Source organism: Antedon mediterranea, chromosome 11 (assembly GCF_964355755.1).
Source record: "Antedon mediterranea chromosome 11, ecAntMedi1.1, whole genome shotgun sequence".
Lineage (NCBI taxonomy): Eukaryota > Metazoa > Echinodermata > Crinoidea > Comatulida > Antedonidae > Antedon > Antedon mediterranea.
Window position 1 is genome coordinate 13,203,935 of NC_092680.1, and position 18,482 is coordinate 13,222,416.

The 18,482-nt window shown below is 29.7% G+C and overlaps 1 protein-coding gene and 1 non-coding gene across 2 annotated transcripts; one reads left to right on the forward strand and one right to left on the reverse strand.

Annotated features, from left to right (window-relative positions):
• Positions 1–776: 776 nt before the first annotated feature.
• Positions 777–18,271, forward strand: LOC140061987 (homeobox protein aristaless-like 4). The gene is made up of 5 exons (XM_072108027.1): positions 777–900; positions 13,594–13,697; positions 15,291–15,425; positions 15,856–16,094; positions 17,310–18,271. Exons 1-5 carry the CDS (start codon positions 777–779, stop codon positions 17,515–17,517), a joined length of 810 nt encoding a protein of 269 aa, XP_071964128.1. The 3' UTR covers positions 17,518–18,271.
• On the reverse strand, positions 6,535–6,606 carry Trnad-auc (transfer RNA aspartic acid (anticodon AUC)). Its single transcript has one exon. It is a non-coding gene; the product is annotated as a tRNA-Asp (tRNA).
• Positions 18,272–18,482: the final 211 nt, after the last annotated feature.

The window sequence follows — 18,482 nt, forward strand, 5'->3', positions numbered from 1 at the left end:
TTTCATTTAAGTGTTACATGTATTAGTAGTGAATTTGCTACATTACCCACACGAGTCTGTTGACAATGGAGGTCATAGACGAGTCAGTCAAACACCAGTAAGCCATTCTTGTTTGGTCAAACTGCAGCTTTGCAGGACAACATTTCGAGACCTTGCTTCGTTTTTGACTGATTTTCTTCTAATTTTCGACATATGGGGGATAATTAAAGTAGTTTTTGCACGTGTATCATCTTTTGTGGTTTTATAATCGTTTATTAAACACCGTTAAACATCTAAATGATAGCCTGTTTTAGCCCAAGTTCATGTTCGCCTAAGACCTACTATAGCAGACTTGTTTAGCCTGCGCATCACAACGTTTGGCCAATCAGATGCCGTCTTTCACCCAAGTTCGGTATTATTCATTACGTTTCAATCAGGTTCGTAATTTAAAGTAAATCAAAATACAATCAAGATGATATGAACCGGTTTTAGCCAATGAGAATCGACAAATTCGGTTAGCGTCGTTCTTCGGAACTACACGACAAACCAAAGTGTTTTTATACGTTTAAAAACTGTCAGCAATTTTGTTCCATCTGTTAGCATCGTGTTCAGATCACTTTTATTCAATTCCAAGCATATATAAAAGATCGAATCTAACCAGTCGGCATTGTAACTAGATCCTCTTGGATTCAACAACTGGTTTGTCCTGGAATTCCTTATCATCATTCTTCACCAGGCCAGTTCGTTCCATTTGTGAGTAATCGTCTCATAAATTCAGTTAGTGTAAACTGCGCGTGATGTCTCAAAGCGCGAAAGCAGACGATACCTCGTCAAATCGTTCTTCTCTCTCATCATCATCCGTAGTGTCTCCGTTAGTACTTCCAACTGCACCATCAGCTTTTCTTCATTATTCACCCACGGGTAAGTTTATAACCCTCTGTGTTGTTTTTAGAACTGTACGGTTTATTTACTGTTTGTTATTACCATCAGCATAGTTATTTGTTGTCTCAATGTTCTGTATAGAGTTAAAGCATATTCTTTCAAACTAATACTCATATTCTGTTACTTGTATTATTTTTAATTGAATGTTTTTCATAATATTTAATTTCATATTTTTACATTCGTTAATATAGGCCTACCATAATGATATGACTATTTTAAAAATTCATATTGCTTATTTTTTACCGAGATGCAGTTACGATAATAGTTAGTCTTGAATGTACAATTATCGTTCGTTCACTAAAGATAGTAACTTATAATAATGGTATATTATTATAATTGGACCTATAGATGTAAAATGACATTACGGATGTTGTTAATGATATGTATGAACAGTTTCATAATTTTGCCATATTATTATAAAAAAAATAGGCCTAACATTGCTATGCTGATACATACAGTAATCTGTATAAACGTTAAAATGCAAAACTAAAAAACATTAAGTAAAGTTCTAACAGTTTATAATTATAAGGTTTATTACAATCCTAAAATACGTTCCATAGTGCAAAGATACATGTGTATTCGAGTCAGTATTTAGCGCAACGGATCAACAGACACGGCTCTAGCCGTCGCGTCAGTGCATATCACAAGGACACGATGCCTCAAGTATTCATTTGTCTTGGTACCTTGTTCATTTCATACAATAATTTCCTGATTTAAACCAATAAAACCATTAATTTGAACTCTTAATGAATTCATTTACTATCAAAATTTAAACGTTTCTTAATATTTGTACAAAGATCATTCGTTATCAGCGTTTGTGATCAACGCGGGACGAGCCCACCACAGATACTGCTAGGATAGGCAGACACGGTTAAGCAATAAGTTAGCCTAGCAAAGAAAGAAACTAACAAACAACAGGGCAATTATTTTAGGGTAACCTGTTTATAATTAATATCTAAAGAGATAATTGCTAATTAACTCAGATTTAATTCCAGAATTATTAGAGCAGTTATTAAAGCAGTGCAACATGTTGTAAATCAATCTCTTACGTTACGGTTATGTAATGGGTTAATGTAATTTTGGGAACAACAAACGAATTAATTTAAGTTTTTACTTTTTGTATATATAAATCCTCCATAATATATAAAGAACTAGAAACGACAGAAAAAAAAGAATCTGCAAATATTTGGGAGCTATTTAAAAATGAAATTATAAACCTCATAAATAATTAGTATTCGTATAACTTTTATACTGCTGATCAGAAATGGAAAAATAGTAAAGACAGGATATTTGACCTATTGAATAATTCAAATATATATATGTGCTGGAGATCTCTATCCCTACGTTTTACAATTGTATTTTATATTAGTGTGACATATGCTGTATAAGTTTTAATATAAATGTGTAGCCCTTTTTTATTTCAAGTGATTTTAAATGTAACCATTGATTATGTTTTTAGACAATTTTAATAACTTATATGAAATCTGTAATTTGGTATTTATTTTTTAATAGGCCTATATATATATTTTTCTATATTTGTAATATTCATATTGTATACATGTCAATGTTATCTGCATGCATTTGTATTTGTCCAATATATATATTTGTCTATATTTGCAATATTTTATATCGTAAATACAAATAGTAAGTAGTAGTTGTACCAAGGTGACATCGGGTATGAAGCGTCTCACATACGCACAGAGCCAAAATCGCATCTTGGACTTGCACAGTGTATGGACTCTAACCTTACGGTTTTCATTAAATATATCATTGCATGCTATCATTCTAAATATCTAACTTTCAAACTTTTGCATCCCTCTTTTTTCATTTCATCCATTTTATCTTGGTGAAAAGGGAGGATACTACATTTTCCTCCCCTGAGTTTATAGCCTCTCTACTCGAACACAAATTAGATCACAAATAAGATAGTTTAACAAGAACATTTTAATCATGTATTTTACCGCCATTTTTCATTTTGACATTTTAATTAACATCGTATCTCAAATTTAAATGAAAACAAATATGGTTAATACTGAATTCAAGCATCTTATTATGTAAATATACCTGTATTTTAACTACTTTAAACACTTACTTTTAATTGTCACAAATGTACTTATATGTATATAATATATTCACCAATGAGAATTTAAATAAACGTGAGATGAACTCACAAAAGACAAAAAAAAAACAAGCCAGTGTATGGTTAATTGTTTGTTGTAACGTAATGTTTTAGGGATTCTTTTTCAAATGTCTCAAAATATGAATTTTTTATTCATTAAACTATTTTCCAATTAGTCTAAATATATCTAATATTTAAAATTAAATACATATAGGTCTATGATGTACATACGTTGCGGGTCTCTCTCACGCTAATGCAATGCACATTTCAACTTTTTCTTTTTTTGTAATATAATTATTTATTTGTTTAAAAATTGTACAGTAATCTCAGTGTAATAGGTTTTTTTTCTATTTGTTAAAGTGTTGAAAGTGTGTTTCTAGACTTATTTTGACCACCATCCACATTTATAAATATTTAATGATTTATAAAGAAAATATATGTATTATTTGTGGAAAATTAATAAACAACAACAACAACTTCAGTCAATGATGACGGCCCGGCTAACCAAACAAGTTCAAGAAGAAACCAGTCCTAACAAACAACAGTTTTATACACTACACAATCCAAGTTGCATGTAACATTACTCCTTGTACTACATTTTTTCTTTCAAAACCAATAGGCCTAATTTGATGTTTGATGTACGATGTATACATACTATAATTTTAGAAAATTAGTTATAGGATAATGTTTTGTTGATTTGTAATAACCCCAAATCTAATTCCTTTTAACTATCCTTTTAGATTAATTAAAACATATATTTTATTCATCTCATTTGTGCATTATAACGATTTATCAAATAATGACACGAACTGATTCCAACATACAACATATTACATTAGATTGAATCTATTTTTCTGCAACCACAATTTATGATTTTCTTTCTTTTAAACATTTATTCGTGTCAGTGTTACTGTTAAGATTTTTTTTAATCCACAATAATTTGGAAATTAAGATTTTAAAATTTTACACAAATTAGCTTCACTTCACTTTTTACAAGGCCATATAGATGGCTGCAGTCGCGTGCTCATTAGTGTTTACCGACCGACCGACCAACCTACCAACTGACCGAAATTACTGAACATGTTTAAAAATGTTGAAATGTTTAAAAACATTTATATTTTTTTAATTTACACGTGCGTAGCCTGTCACTTTTGACGTGCTCGTATAACGTACCGCAACAATTTGCGCACTCATGGCAATTTTGTAAACGCTTAAAATTGCCTGAAACATACTCTTATTTCATCGAAAATAAATTTTGAAAATTTTAAGCGCGCGTACGCATGCGTTACATGCGCTACGCACGTAATTGTATTGCCATATTATGATTTATGCCCTGAAATTTATGAGTACCAAATTTTATTTAATTGTGATTCATGGCTGTGATGATATGATTACAAACGTGATTTTGTTAAATCGTGCGTAGACCGCGTAAGTTTTTATTGCGTACCGTGAAAACATAACCACATCGATTCCTGGCCATAAGGAATATACTGTGAAAAATTGACTTAGCTAGATTAAACTGATATCAAGATAAGGTCAGAAAGCGATAAAACGCATAGTGATACCGGACCGACAGACAGACCGACAGACCGACAGACCGACCGACCGACCGACCGACATAGTGAACTATAGAGTCGCGTCCACGCGACTAAAAAATGAAGTGAAGCTAATATGTGTAAAATATTGTTCGATTTATTTATCAATTGAACTTATCTAATACAAAAAAACATCGGCTTATGCACTATCAAAATATTTTTTTTTATAAAACAAGTTATTTTTAATTATTATTATTGAATATTATATAAAATAACATAAATTCAACTGGTACTTTATCTAATAAATTTAGTTTTGCTATATTTTATACACAATCAATGAGATAATATTAATAAACAATTATATAATACAAAACATAACAATAAAAACAATCATTCTGCGCATGCTCATATGTTTCCAGCGTAAAAAAAGTTAAAAAGTTACTATTTTCATCATTCTCACGGTAACTTTGATTATCTTTAAACGCCAATTGACACAGACGAGCGATAACGGTAATAAAATATAGTTTATTATGTTATTTCTTATGAAAATGTACACACAACGCGGATTGGACGGGCGGTTTCCGCTCAGGATAGATACAGATTCTACAAAATGGAACAAGCTACGGTACGCGGTTATTCGCTTACCGTTACCGCTGGTCTGTGTCAATTGCCTTTAACGTGTTTTATAATTGTGACGCGAACCTTTTCAAAACGCGTGTGCTTTTGTTATGAAAACACATTCAACAGATTATTATAACAATACATTTTGTTCAATGCATTAATTTTTGGCCTATTTCAAATAAAAAGAGAAGAAAATACAACGGATAAACCTTAAACTGTCAACAATATTTGTTGTTGGTCAAAAATCAATACTAGTACTAAATGTTCATCTGTGAAATAAATCATTTGCTACACATTTGGCCTGGCGCATAATAATCATGATTGAATTAGTAATTAATTACATAAACAAGTGTAAGAACGTCCGATTTAATCACAAAGTTGAGGCTGGAATTAATAAAATAAGAGATACTAATTTATTCCAATAACATTTAAAAAAAGAAGAAAAAAACAAGTCAAAAAAGAAAAACTTTATCGCATAAAATATGTATAAAAGTCTCCACAACATATAAAATGTCAAACAAGTAGGAAAATCGTTATTAAGCAATGTATTTTCTTTACAAATCGTCGAAAGTGTTAATAACTGTAAATTATATTTATTTACAAATATATATGAATAAAATATAAATTATTAGAAATGATGATAAAATTAATTATAATATGTTCTGAAAAGAACTGTTGAGTTTATTTAAAGCTGAAATCGGCAAAAATAATGATCAAAACGACTTGTTTTTTGATACAGAAACAGTAGGGTATATAGAACTGGGGCATACAAATAAGTTACTCCTCGGCCAGGTCGAGTGGGCTTAAGAAATTCACTTTTATAACTTTTATACAGGTTTAGTTAGCACATTCTTGCTACTATTTTGGAGGTAAAAATTCGAATTTAGGATTGATTGATTTATTGATTAGTGATGATATAGCAATCAATACCATAAACAAATTTACATATTACATGCAATTATTTGGTATTTTAACCTATCCTAACTAGATTCAAGATATTTTTTCAATAATTACAATTTAATAGAGCAAAGCAAAAGAACATTTTTATACGTATATGTAAAAAAAGAATTGGCTTTACAAAACAAACAACTAAAAATGTAATTTATTTTTTTATTGTACCAGCTTAATTTTTAGTAATTTGTAGTAGCCTATTATTATTATTATTTGAATATGTTTTAGTATAATATACCTTTTTTAAATTTGTTTTATATATATATATATATATATAAACACAACAGGCAAAGAACATTAATTCTAAACCGCCCGGTGATATACTGAAATTTAATTAATTAATTTGAAACGATAAAGATGAGGAAATCTGTGAGAATGAGAAAAAGTCGCCCCAACCGAGACTCGAACTCGGACCGCCTGCTTGATATGCAGATGTCCTAACCATTAGACCACTGGGGCTTTCATGGTATTGTTCGAACTCGATTGGATAGCGACTCTTTAACATTCTCGGCGTGGTACGGCGGAACAGCACTAGTCCTCAGTTGTACGCACGCGCAACAGAGATCAAATTGATACGCCCTCATCTTTCAGTATTTTTATTCACGAGGCGGGATCTCCGAAGAGATACTTTTATAGGCCTATATATAAACACAACAGGCAAAGAACATTAATTCTAAACCGCCCGGTGATATACTGAAATTTAATTAATTAATTTGAAACGATAAAGATGAGGAAATCTGTGAGAATGTGGATCCGTGATCCATTTTATTTAAAATCATAACCGTGATACTCAAAGTGTTAAAACATTTAAATAAATAAATCAAATACGTTTAGTTTAATGTTCATGTTTTTACTAATACTGTCAGATCCTTTTTAATTGTGTAATTTAAATTATATAAACATTTATTTTAATATATGTATTATTTAATTGCATGACCTTAACTCCTAAGAAATGTCTAACATGTAATAACAACATCTTAATATCAAATCGAAACAGTCAGCTAGCATGATTCTCTATTTATTTTCTATTTTATTTTTGTGCCATCTGCCGACTTGGGTCATCAAGTTAAACTTCCGCCACCAAGTTCAGTTACTGATTTCCATTTTTTAATTCATTTCTCTATCGACGTATATGAATATGATGAAATGAAAATATTCAAATTAAAACATCAGTTATTTCTTCACTATTTTAATTTCTTATATCATTTCACCACGTACGCTTTTACATCCACAAGACCGACTAGAAATAATACGCTTGAATCTTGTAAGTAAATTCGACTGTAATGGGAGTCGGTACAAAGTGTCTAATCATACTAATATGTCTCTTATGTTTGCCATCATCAGTCGCTAGAGCCTAAGGCAGACACGATATTCGAAATATATGAATGTGCCTCTCCTTTCAGCATGTCTTCTTTCCAAATTACCAATTTCTAATCTTCTTAAAAACGGAGAAAGTTGATTGATGTGATTCTAAGATGACGTTGGTTAGTTTAAAGGAAATCATTTACGATGTTACATCTCAGCTACCTATAATAAATTATACAAAATAATAAAATCTAAGTACTGTTTAATAAGCTTAAAAGCAGTCAAATTGACATATCCACAAGGATCCATTGTTTGGTTAATGCGGGCTTATCGAAATAGTAGCTAAAGGCTTTTGTAAGGCTAATGACAATTACTAACAAGTTATCAATATATACGTGAAATCAATTGAAAATTAACAAATTCATTATAATACCGCAACTATAGAATTAAAAGTCATCCTTCATATAACAAGAAGAAATAGATAAGAACTCAATGTAATAGATTATGTTTACATTATTAGCTTCATTAATGTCACTGGTTTTTTTTCTCACAGTGTTTAAGTAAAACGTCAAGGAGCCTCTTAACACGACGAGTAGTGTTTAAGTGTTTAAACTATTACTGTTCTTAAACACTAAGTATTATAGTCAATACAAACCATAATGACTTAATTTCAAACATGTTTATGTAATAATACTTAACATTTTCTAAACTAAGTATTTCTTTTCTTTCTTGTCTATTAGCTAAATTAAATAATAGAACTACTGTAAATAAAAATAATGATAACAAAACAATACTAAAGAATTGAAAATGTATCTTAACTAATCGTTGTAAGGCACTTTCAAAACTAGCTTTTAGAAAACGATGCCCCTTCATTTTATTTTTATCTAAAGCCTTGTATACACTATCAAACTTTATGTGAAAACAGATGTGATGTACCCATATATATTTGGGAATTTCACTGCCATCTTTGGGAACATCACACTTTTTATGTCAAACTAGTTTGATAGTTTAGTCTTTAGTCATTGGATGTACTGTTATTGTTTATGAATGATATTAATGTTATATTGAATAAATAATGAATCATTACCTACATGCTTGTATATAATGTGTCAATTAAAAAATAACTATCGACCAAATATGGTTGAATTCTTTGATTGGAATAATTATTATAAAATTTTCAAAAACTTCGTTCACTTTGAATGTTATTTATGATTGGTTGAATGATCGGAAAGAATAAATACAACTCATTGAACATTCATCTTTAGATTATAGTTTATATTTAAAGCACATTTCAAAGTTTACTCACTTTTGATGCGTTCATAACATTCGGAAATCTCACTTAAGAGTGTTTAAATTACGTGTAAACTTCTTCGTAAAATGCATTAGGAGAGTATACTGAACTAGGTTGTATATTATTCTTAAAATTGTATCTAGACAAATTTAACTACTAATTGCAAAAACAGAAACGTTTATATAATGATAATACATTACGAACAAATTTGTAAGCCTCGCATAAGTCGCCACACTATTTGATAAATCCGAACGAATCCCCTCGCTTCATTTTTAATCAATTACTCTAAACTTGAGTTGATTAAAACAACGACATGAACAAATACGAAGCGATGATAAATATGATAGAGCAGTGTTTCCAGCCTTGAATATAGTTAGCGGACACTCCTGATTTACTAACTCAAACGAACAATCTACTTTGAAAAAATAGATTTGCTATATGCTTACACTTCTGCTAATCAATCGTTGCAAACATCAAGAACGACCCCATCCGGGGACGGTCTACAAGGCGACTTATTTCAACAACAAACTACCTTCAATTTTTTTTCTTAGATTGCTTCTCGCAAGAACATCGTTGCAAATTGCATTCTTAATTATTGCACATTTGCTACGTGTTTCTTCATTCGATCAACTTGACATGTATTTTTGGAAAAGTTGATTATTTTATTCTTTCAAGTAATTAATTGGAAACTTAACGTTCAATTGAAAAGAACGAGTAATGAGATCACTCTGTACTTGCAACTTATCAGCTACAAAATATATCACAAGATATTTTTTTTTTTAAATTATAAATTGGATTAAAAAGAGTGTTATTCATCGAACGAAAAGTATTTTTGTTTAGTGTTTTTTTTAATTAATTTTTTATTTACTTTTAACAAAATGTACATTTAAACATATCGAGGTATTTTCTCCACGCTGATGAAATTGATTTATTGAATTTAATTTAGAAGAGTGTTATTTATCGAATGAAAAGTATTTTTTAGTGTTTTTTTTATATACTATTTATTTTTTATTTACTTTTAACACAATGTACATTTAAACATATCATATAGCTATTTTCTCCATCCTGATTGATTTATTGAATTGATAGATTGAATTAAGAAGTGTGTTATTTATCGAACAAAAATTTGTTTTGATTATTGTTTTTTTTTATATATTATTTATTTTGTATTTAAATTTAACACAATGTACAATGAAACATATCCAGGTATTTTTAAACATATTAAACATATTATTATACACAGGTATTTTTTCCATGCTGATGAAATTGATTTTCGATTTACTTTAATTACAGAAAATGTTATTAGATTTTAGTTTTGTACAACATTTTTCACGTTAATAGATAAAAGGTGTTAATTATTCTACGAAATGATTTATAGTGTTTGTTGAGTGTTTTGTTTGTTTGTATTTATCCAATTTCAACAAAAAGTAAATAATTGTAGGCCTACACAGTTTTAAAATACTTTTAATTCAATTAAATATTATTAAATTGTAGAACAGAATGGTTGTCAATTGTATAGTTTGTTTCAGAAAGACAATAATATGAAAATGCAATATGGTCTTTAATTTTGAACATGTTTAAATTATATAAATATAAAGTAAAACAAACTTTAAGTTAAATTAATGATATAGATATAAAAATCAACATACAATTAACTTTTAACAATTTTAGTAGATTATTTTATTGCTTTCTTTTGTAACTAAATACATATTTTAGTATGTTAATCAATCCTAGAACAACACTGGTATAGAATATTTTTTTAACCAAATGTGAAGACGCATTAATGTTCACCATATCTTCTTTAAACGAATATCGTTATAAAATATATTATAAATTTATCTATTTGTTGTTTATTTAACTTTGTCGACCATTTCCTATCATGTTTTCTACCTTTGTGTCTTAATTTGTGGATAATTAATTATGACGGAACGCCATAAATGTTACGCGGTAGTCTTAATTGTCAGCAGAGGCGCACCATACGATACTGTAGGCCTATATATACTGTTAGGCTTTAACAGTTAAGTAATTTATAACATTCGGCTTTATTAGTTTGAATAACTATTTTAATATTAAAAGCAATGACAGAAAAGAGGACTAGTAGTGACATTTCTGACGTATTAATTTACTTGAAAGAAAAATGAGACGGCCCTTGCGCAGTAAGTACTTTTAAAATAACTTGTCATCGTAAGGGTACTTTAGTTGTCAACAAAAAACGTTAACAAATTAGGCGTCAAATATAAAGTGTTCTTTTATTGATGACGGAACGACAATTTTAAGATTTAGGATAAAATTGGACTTTATAAGCATTTATAAAAAAAATCGTGAAGTTGTATATTGTGTCAAGCCGATAGATGATATCCGATAGATCGGTGTTCATTCAAGAAAAAGAAAATGTTTTCAACAAAGTCAAATAAATAAAATAAATGTATTAATACAATTTGTTACTTCTAAAATTAAAGTAATGGTTTAATTTATATAAATGAATAATATTATAGATAAAACAGCAATAGATGACACTTTGTGGACGATTTCGGCGCTTTAATGCATGACTTATTCTTTTACCTTAATAATAAACTAACTATTTTAAATTTATGTTTGAAAAGTGATCGTTGGAAAGTCTTTCTTGCTGGAATTATTGAACATTCGGCTGACTGTCTCCAGATGGATTGATTTTTTCAGCTTCGAATGTTGAATCACAATTTCCAAAACTAAAAACAACTGTATTGCAACCTTGTTAAAGATATATCATTTAAGCAATCTAGTTTAAGCACCCTGATTCTATTAAGCTTATAACAAATCTATATAATTACTTTTTTACTTTTTACTTAACGGTAAATTTAGATATTTAAAAAAAAAAGAAATGAAATTTTATTTTTATTGGAAATACTTTCAATCCAATTCTAGATTATAAGTTGGACGGCTAGTAATGATTTACTTAATTAATAAATCAAATTATTATTTCTGTTGTTGTTTATTCGAATGCTCAGATTTATACCCGTATTTGTTTACTTCAAATTTTTTTAATTACAGTATATTTTCTCTCTTTTGTAGAGATTTATTATATTAATAAACATTATGTTTTCATCTAAATTATTATCATTTATACATCATAATTAGTCTTTATCTTATACTTATTTATATAATAATGCTTAAACATTTTTTCCTACACTAAATTATATAAAGGTAGTAATGTAATCATCGGAAAATGCAGCTATTAATTATTGTCTAGTATTTAACTATTATTAATCTATTATTACATAGTATAAAAGTATTTTCAATTTCTATTAATTGCCTGGATTTTAGTTTACTTTCTTATATTGTTAAACGGACATTTTATTTCAACATCGGATTAAATACATGTCATAGTCGTTAGCAAAATGGAAAGTAACATAAAATTCATATTATTTTTAGTTGGTTGTTTTTCGTTTTTTAATATCCTTTCTTATGATGTATTGCTGAACTTTAACAAAATAAACGAGAGAAATTTACAAAAGATGGTATTACAATATTTTAAAACATTCTTTTTGATAATTAGAACTGTTGTTTATATGTTGTTAAAACTAATGATACTCTCAGTTATTAGTATTTTGTTATAAATTGAGTCATAAAATAAAATATTTCCAAGTTTGAGCGCTAAAGCAAATCATTTAGTACTACAAGAGGTAATTTGCTATTAATCTTAATGCCTAAATGACATCTTTTATGCAATGTATTTTAAACAAATTGACTCTTAATTTTGTCCGTAAGTTTTTCTTTAATTTTCAAACTATTCGTTTGATAGTAATGTTGATAAATTTCGCGGGTTTTTTTTAATGTATATATATATTTTTAATATCGAATTTTTTTCCGAAATCTGAACAATTGGTTAAATATTGGACAGTGGCAATATTTCGATTACCGTAGTTCGAAAATGATTAATGACTATGATAGCCGTTTCATAAGAAAAAAGCACAACACAGGATCACATGTGTTTCACATGTATCACCTAGTATCATAATTGACCATAACCTAATTTGTAATGTGATACACATGAGAGGCTGTATTACGGAATATGTGGAGATACAGAGTGAAAATCGGTTTTTATGTTATACTATACTATCAATCACTATCGTTACTTGAAACCTGGCGATTGACTTAAGTTATTTAGATAGTGAATTATTCTTAGAATCAATATAAATTATAAATATTATTTATAATGTATGTTGATCATAAATGTGTTTGTCTAATTTCCGTTTGTGGAAAGTAAACAGCATTACGATATTTAGTTTTCTTAAAATTATACATTAATTTTATCTTCAACTAATTTGTAGGCCTAAGTGGATCTTGAGAACATTAACTCTTTGCTGATTTACAGTACACTATCATTTTGCCCGTACCATGTTTACTAAAGTTTGTTCGCAAGCGTTCTCCTCATGCGTACTAACATTTGTCACGTCAGTTTGAGAAAAATTCACCAAAAACAATTTAATTCTCCTGGTTCTATTACTATGACATCATTCAAGTTATGACGTACAATAGCATTGTAACAAGTATTTATTCGGATGTTCTTTCTTTTCTAATTAAACGAAACTGCTTTTAAATTTAAAAACACATTTCACATATTTGCTGTCCCATTTTCAAATTATCGTTTTTGGAAATAGTGACAGGTTTTCTCTTTTTTCCTTCGTATGTCATCGAACGCACATGATCTTTTTTCTAAAGGTTTTTTTAAAGAATGGACTTCTTTTATTTCAAGAGACATTGCAACAATTAGACAAATTCCACATTGGATAAGGATGACAAATGGAATATATGATTGATTGTGTTAGTAAGTATTATTGACGTATCATACTGTATTCCATTTTTTGTAGGCGTCACAAGCGGCAGCATGCTTCCAAACACGTCTGCTGTACTACAGACTTCAATCAGAGACGAACTACTCTTAGACCAACTTTCTTTTCATCGAAGACGACAGGTAAGCAGTGCTCTAAAGGTGAGGGCTTGACACTCAAAACAAGTAGTTTCTTCTTAAATATTTTCTACCATTTAAGCTGCCAAAATACACTACCAGTAAAATTCTTCAGACAATAATTGTAGTACAATAATGTCTTTAGAATTTGCTAAAAATACGTTTCTTTTTAAATCTTTTCTGCCATTTCAGCTATCAAAAAACAGTACCAGTAATATTCTTTAGACTTAAATTGTAGTACAATAATGGCTTTAAAACTCACTAATAAAAATCTTACTAATAAAAAACGTTTAAACCTTAGCTTAGTTCCATAAAAAGTAACAAAAACGATATTATCCCAATTTTTTAAATTATATTTTACTTTCGATACGTACTGTTTTTTTTTATTATATTTTCCAATTTTAAAAATTATATTTTACTTTCGATACGTACTGTTTTTTTAAATTATATTTTCAAGAAATTCGATATTTATTGAACAAAGTTCAAGACTATTGTGATAATTCCATAAAGTGGATACCTATTTTAATAAACATTTATGAAACAATATAAATTACAACAACAAATGACGGTTGTCTTAAATATACATTAAATAATTCATATAACTTAATACCACCAAATAAAAAGATTTATGTTAGAAATCTTACCAATAACAATTGGGCGATTTACCTTTTGATTTATGAATTTTAATTAAGAAAATAGATTGTTAGAACCTACTTAGAAACTGGAATGTAAATCTACTAAATTGGCAAGAGCTTTGAAATTGAAGACTGGTATTTAATGATTATGTATTCTTATCAACAAAGTAAAGTTTGCATAACTGTACCAGAGAAATAAATATAGTGTATTAACTCAAGATTTATGACTTAAGCGTAGGGTTTCTTTATTGTACTTAAGCAATAATGCAAATTGGTTCGCTTTATTCATTTCAATAACTGTAATCAATTTGTGATTGATGTTAATATCACCAAGCAATCGTAAGTTACTTGGAATAATAACAAGAGTAATATAAGTGATTCATTCTAACAACGCAAATAATGATATTGAACTTAGATTTATCTAAACTCGATTCATATGACAATCTGTAAAACAAAACTAAAGTTCATTTGTACATTTTAAAGTACTTTTATTCTAAATAAATACAGAAAATGAAAAATAATAACGACAAAATACCTTACCGTTATTTATGTGAAGTAGCTGTGAGATACACAAGGAACAACCTTTACATGAAATATGCAGCAGTACTCGAATATTACTCGAAATATACTGGAAATTGCGAGTATTTCGCATTTTATCGAAGCATACATGATTACCAATTTATCTGGTGACTACTTTGTTTTTAGTCGCGTGGACGCGACTCAATAGTTCACTATGTCGGTCGGTCGGTCTGTCGGTCTGTCGGTCTGTCTGTCGGTCCGGCATCACTATGCGTGTTATCGCTTTTCTGTACTTTTTGAACTGTTTTGATGTACATTACTTTTTGAAAGTTCATTTTTTTTTCTGAGAGCACGCGACTTATGGCTGTTGGCCTTGTTCTACATTAATTGGTTCTAGTTTTATTCTACTTTAATAAAAGAAATGCATATTATTTATATCTTATAGCGGCGGAATCGTACGACGTTCACTCCACAACAATTACAAGAACTAGAAGCTCTATTTAATCGAACACATTATCCAGATATATTCGTCAGAGAAGATCTTGCAATTCGAACACATTTAAGTGAAGCCAGGATCCAAGTGAGTTTATACTTTAATGATGTATAGGCGACACGCAGATTGCCTGAATAAACTGGATTTATTCTAGCTGAATTACAGACTTTATTGAAAATTAAAACCTGTTTTAATATACATCTAATAGTAAATAGTTGTTACGCATTTCAAAGAACATTTAAATATGATACAACGTGCCCTAAATAATATCAGTCTGTATTAGACAACCGATATTTGTATAAATACCAAAGTGCAACTAAGAAAAAACTCACACACATATCAAACGATCAATGACTTGCTTAGGCACGATTTTTTTTATAGCACTAGATAAACTTCCCAATTAATACGATCCCCCTTCTTCTAATCAAAGATCCTTTGCCTTTGTCCACGTAAACACATCATAACAGATATATTATTATTATATTATTGTCAAATAATTAAAATGAAATTGTTTTAGGTGTGGTTTCAAAATCGTCGAGCTAAATGGAGGAAAACCACACGAATGCACCTTGGTCACGATCCGTGGCGTCTTCGTCGACTTCCTTCGTACACGCCGAGTCCGATGCAACGCAACCCTTGGTTGGCTGCAGCGGCGGTAGGGCTGATGTGCCCTCCATCGGCCGCGACGCTTCCGTTGGACTTGCTTGCCCATGAGTCGCCAAATCACCACGCACCTTCAGCTGCTGATGTCGAAAAGTGAGTTCCTGTAGTGTCTAGATTTTATTTAAGACATTTGTTCATTCTTATTGATTTGTTGAACTTTCTAAATTCATAATACTGTATAACATTATTGCATTATTCCTCAATGCTGTTCAATGATTCGCTCGTGGTGAAGCGGATCTTGTCCACCAGTAAAACTTACAAGCGAAGTTTGTGTTTTCAAACGGGTTATAGGTCTAAATAAACTAAAGTTGTACATTATGTAATCCACCTATTATATAAATACTAACTAATATTACAAATGTTGAAAATCCGTTCTAAAGTTTAGAGAAATGTAGTTTTCATGATGTCAAACTAAGTCATTTAGGCCTACACTAAAAAGTGTTTAGTATATAGTATTTCTTTATTTTTTCTTTGAAGTTTCATTTTTTTGTTTTTGTTTAAGTAGGCCTAATCTAAATAAAAATAACCTGCTTTGAAAAATCCTCCTTTACTCCAACAAATCTTTAAATTACGAAAAACAAATATGTCAAGAGGAAAGCGTATAAAAATGTTGATAGAACGATTCCGTGGCAATCCGTTGACCTCTGCCACTGTGGATTGTCATCTAATGAGAAGTAGACGAACGAGCGTCTAACGCGTTTAACATCAAAACGCACTGGTTTACAGCTCTCACATCCACATTGGACGTTTCAATCAAACTATCTATCTACATTGCATTATGGGACATTTCAATCACTATCAATTTGAAATGCATTTTCACGATTCCTATCAATCAGTCTATTTTTAAGCTTTAACAAAACTATTTTATGTGTAATTAAAACTATGAGTTTCTCAACGATTTGTCAAATTGATTTATTTCATGAATTTTTACCATTTCCCTTTATCAATCATACATAAACTTTACATCTCAAGAAAAATAACACTATTTTATAGAGTTATGTCTTTCTATATTTATTTATCTTCCAAAATTTACCGCGCAACGATAAAAAGAAACGCTTTTCAAATAATCTAAACCTAAAATGTAATACAACAAAAAATGATAGGATGTGTATTTTTATTTCTATTACAAGACTTCTCATTGGCTGTTTTTTCTTGGGGATACTAATATACAAACTACCTAACCTATAAGAATGTGTTTTAGAAAAAAAAATTGATATGCTCTAAATGCTTACATTATTACAAAACGATGTAAACAATTTTTTTGTTGAACCATATAAAGTATTTCTATATATTTTTGTTTTATACTAGATGTAACCTATCTCTGGGTTCTGGTGCTGTGCCGAGCTGTTCGTGTTATTCAACACTCGTATCCACACCTAGTACGTATTCGGGAATGTTCGGGTTCGTCAGCGGAAGTAACACAACTAGTTCATCGAGTATTGCCGAACTCCGCCTAAAAGCAAAAGAGCATGCTGGGATTACTAAAGATCCAAGTCTAAAAGCGCAGACAACTTAAATGAACAAAATGCATTTATTCTTAAGAACTTTAAACAAAGAATTACTGTTGGACTACAGTTAGCTTGATCTAAAATCAATCTGATGTGAAAGTAGGTTTTGAAATAAAAATTTATGCCTATTTGGCTGGCTGTCAATAGGAATGGAAGAAGAAAATAGAGCAGGCAATACCGTGTCGTTGCAAAGATGTAAAAAGAATTAGGACTTACCATCTGTTGTCATCCCGATGTTCTGGTTAGCCATTTAATTTGTTTACATAGATCCTTTCAATTTTTATCCTCAAATACACACCTCTACAAATAAAACTTTTTTAATAGCAAAGCAAGAAGTTTCATTTTAATGTATAGGCCTACATTGTAAATAGTCATGTTTTTGTATAAACTAATCGATTCATATCAAGGGGCTCCCCAGTGTTCCTAATAATGATATAAATGTGATATTAAATAAGATTCGAATTTATATAATTGAATACAAAGACCGGGTGTCAAGAGACACAATAGAAGCAAGATATGTATGTCTATTTGTACGGCCGCCGTGAAGTATAGATTGCAAAAATACTGGTATATAGGCCTACAAGATGGCTGAGCATTTTAAATAGGTTCATTAGGCCTACAAAAGGCAGTAGGCCTACTTTTGTTAAATAATCATGCTTTTTGTTTGGTAATAAAGCATATTGATGTATTTTAATACCATAATGTCTCTTTAACGTTATCATCATCTAAAGAGTATAGTAGCCAATTAAAGCCTGTCGAAAAATAAAAGGGTCAAAATACGGGTATTTATTGATCCCAAAAAATAGTTAGTATGCCGGTCACTGGGCTCTGGTACTGTGCAGTACTACAGGGTTTTTTTTTACAAAAATGGACAAATTTCGACCCTTTTATTTTTCAACAAACTGGTCATTATGGCTCTATAAGATGATACAAAGCAATATGCAGCCATATTATCGCATAATAATTGAATTTT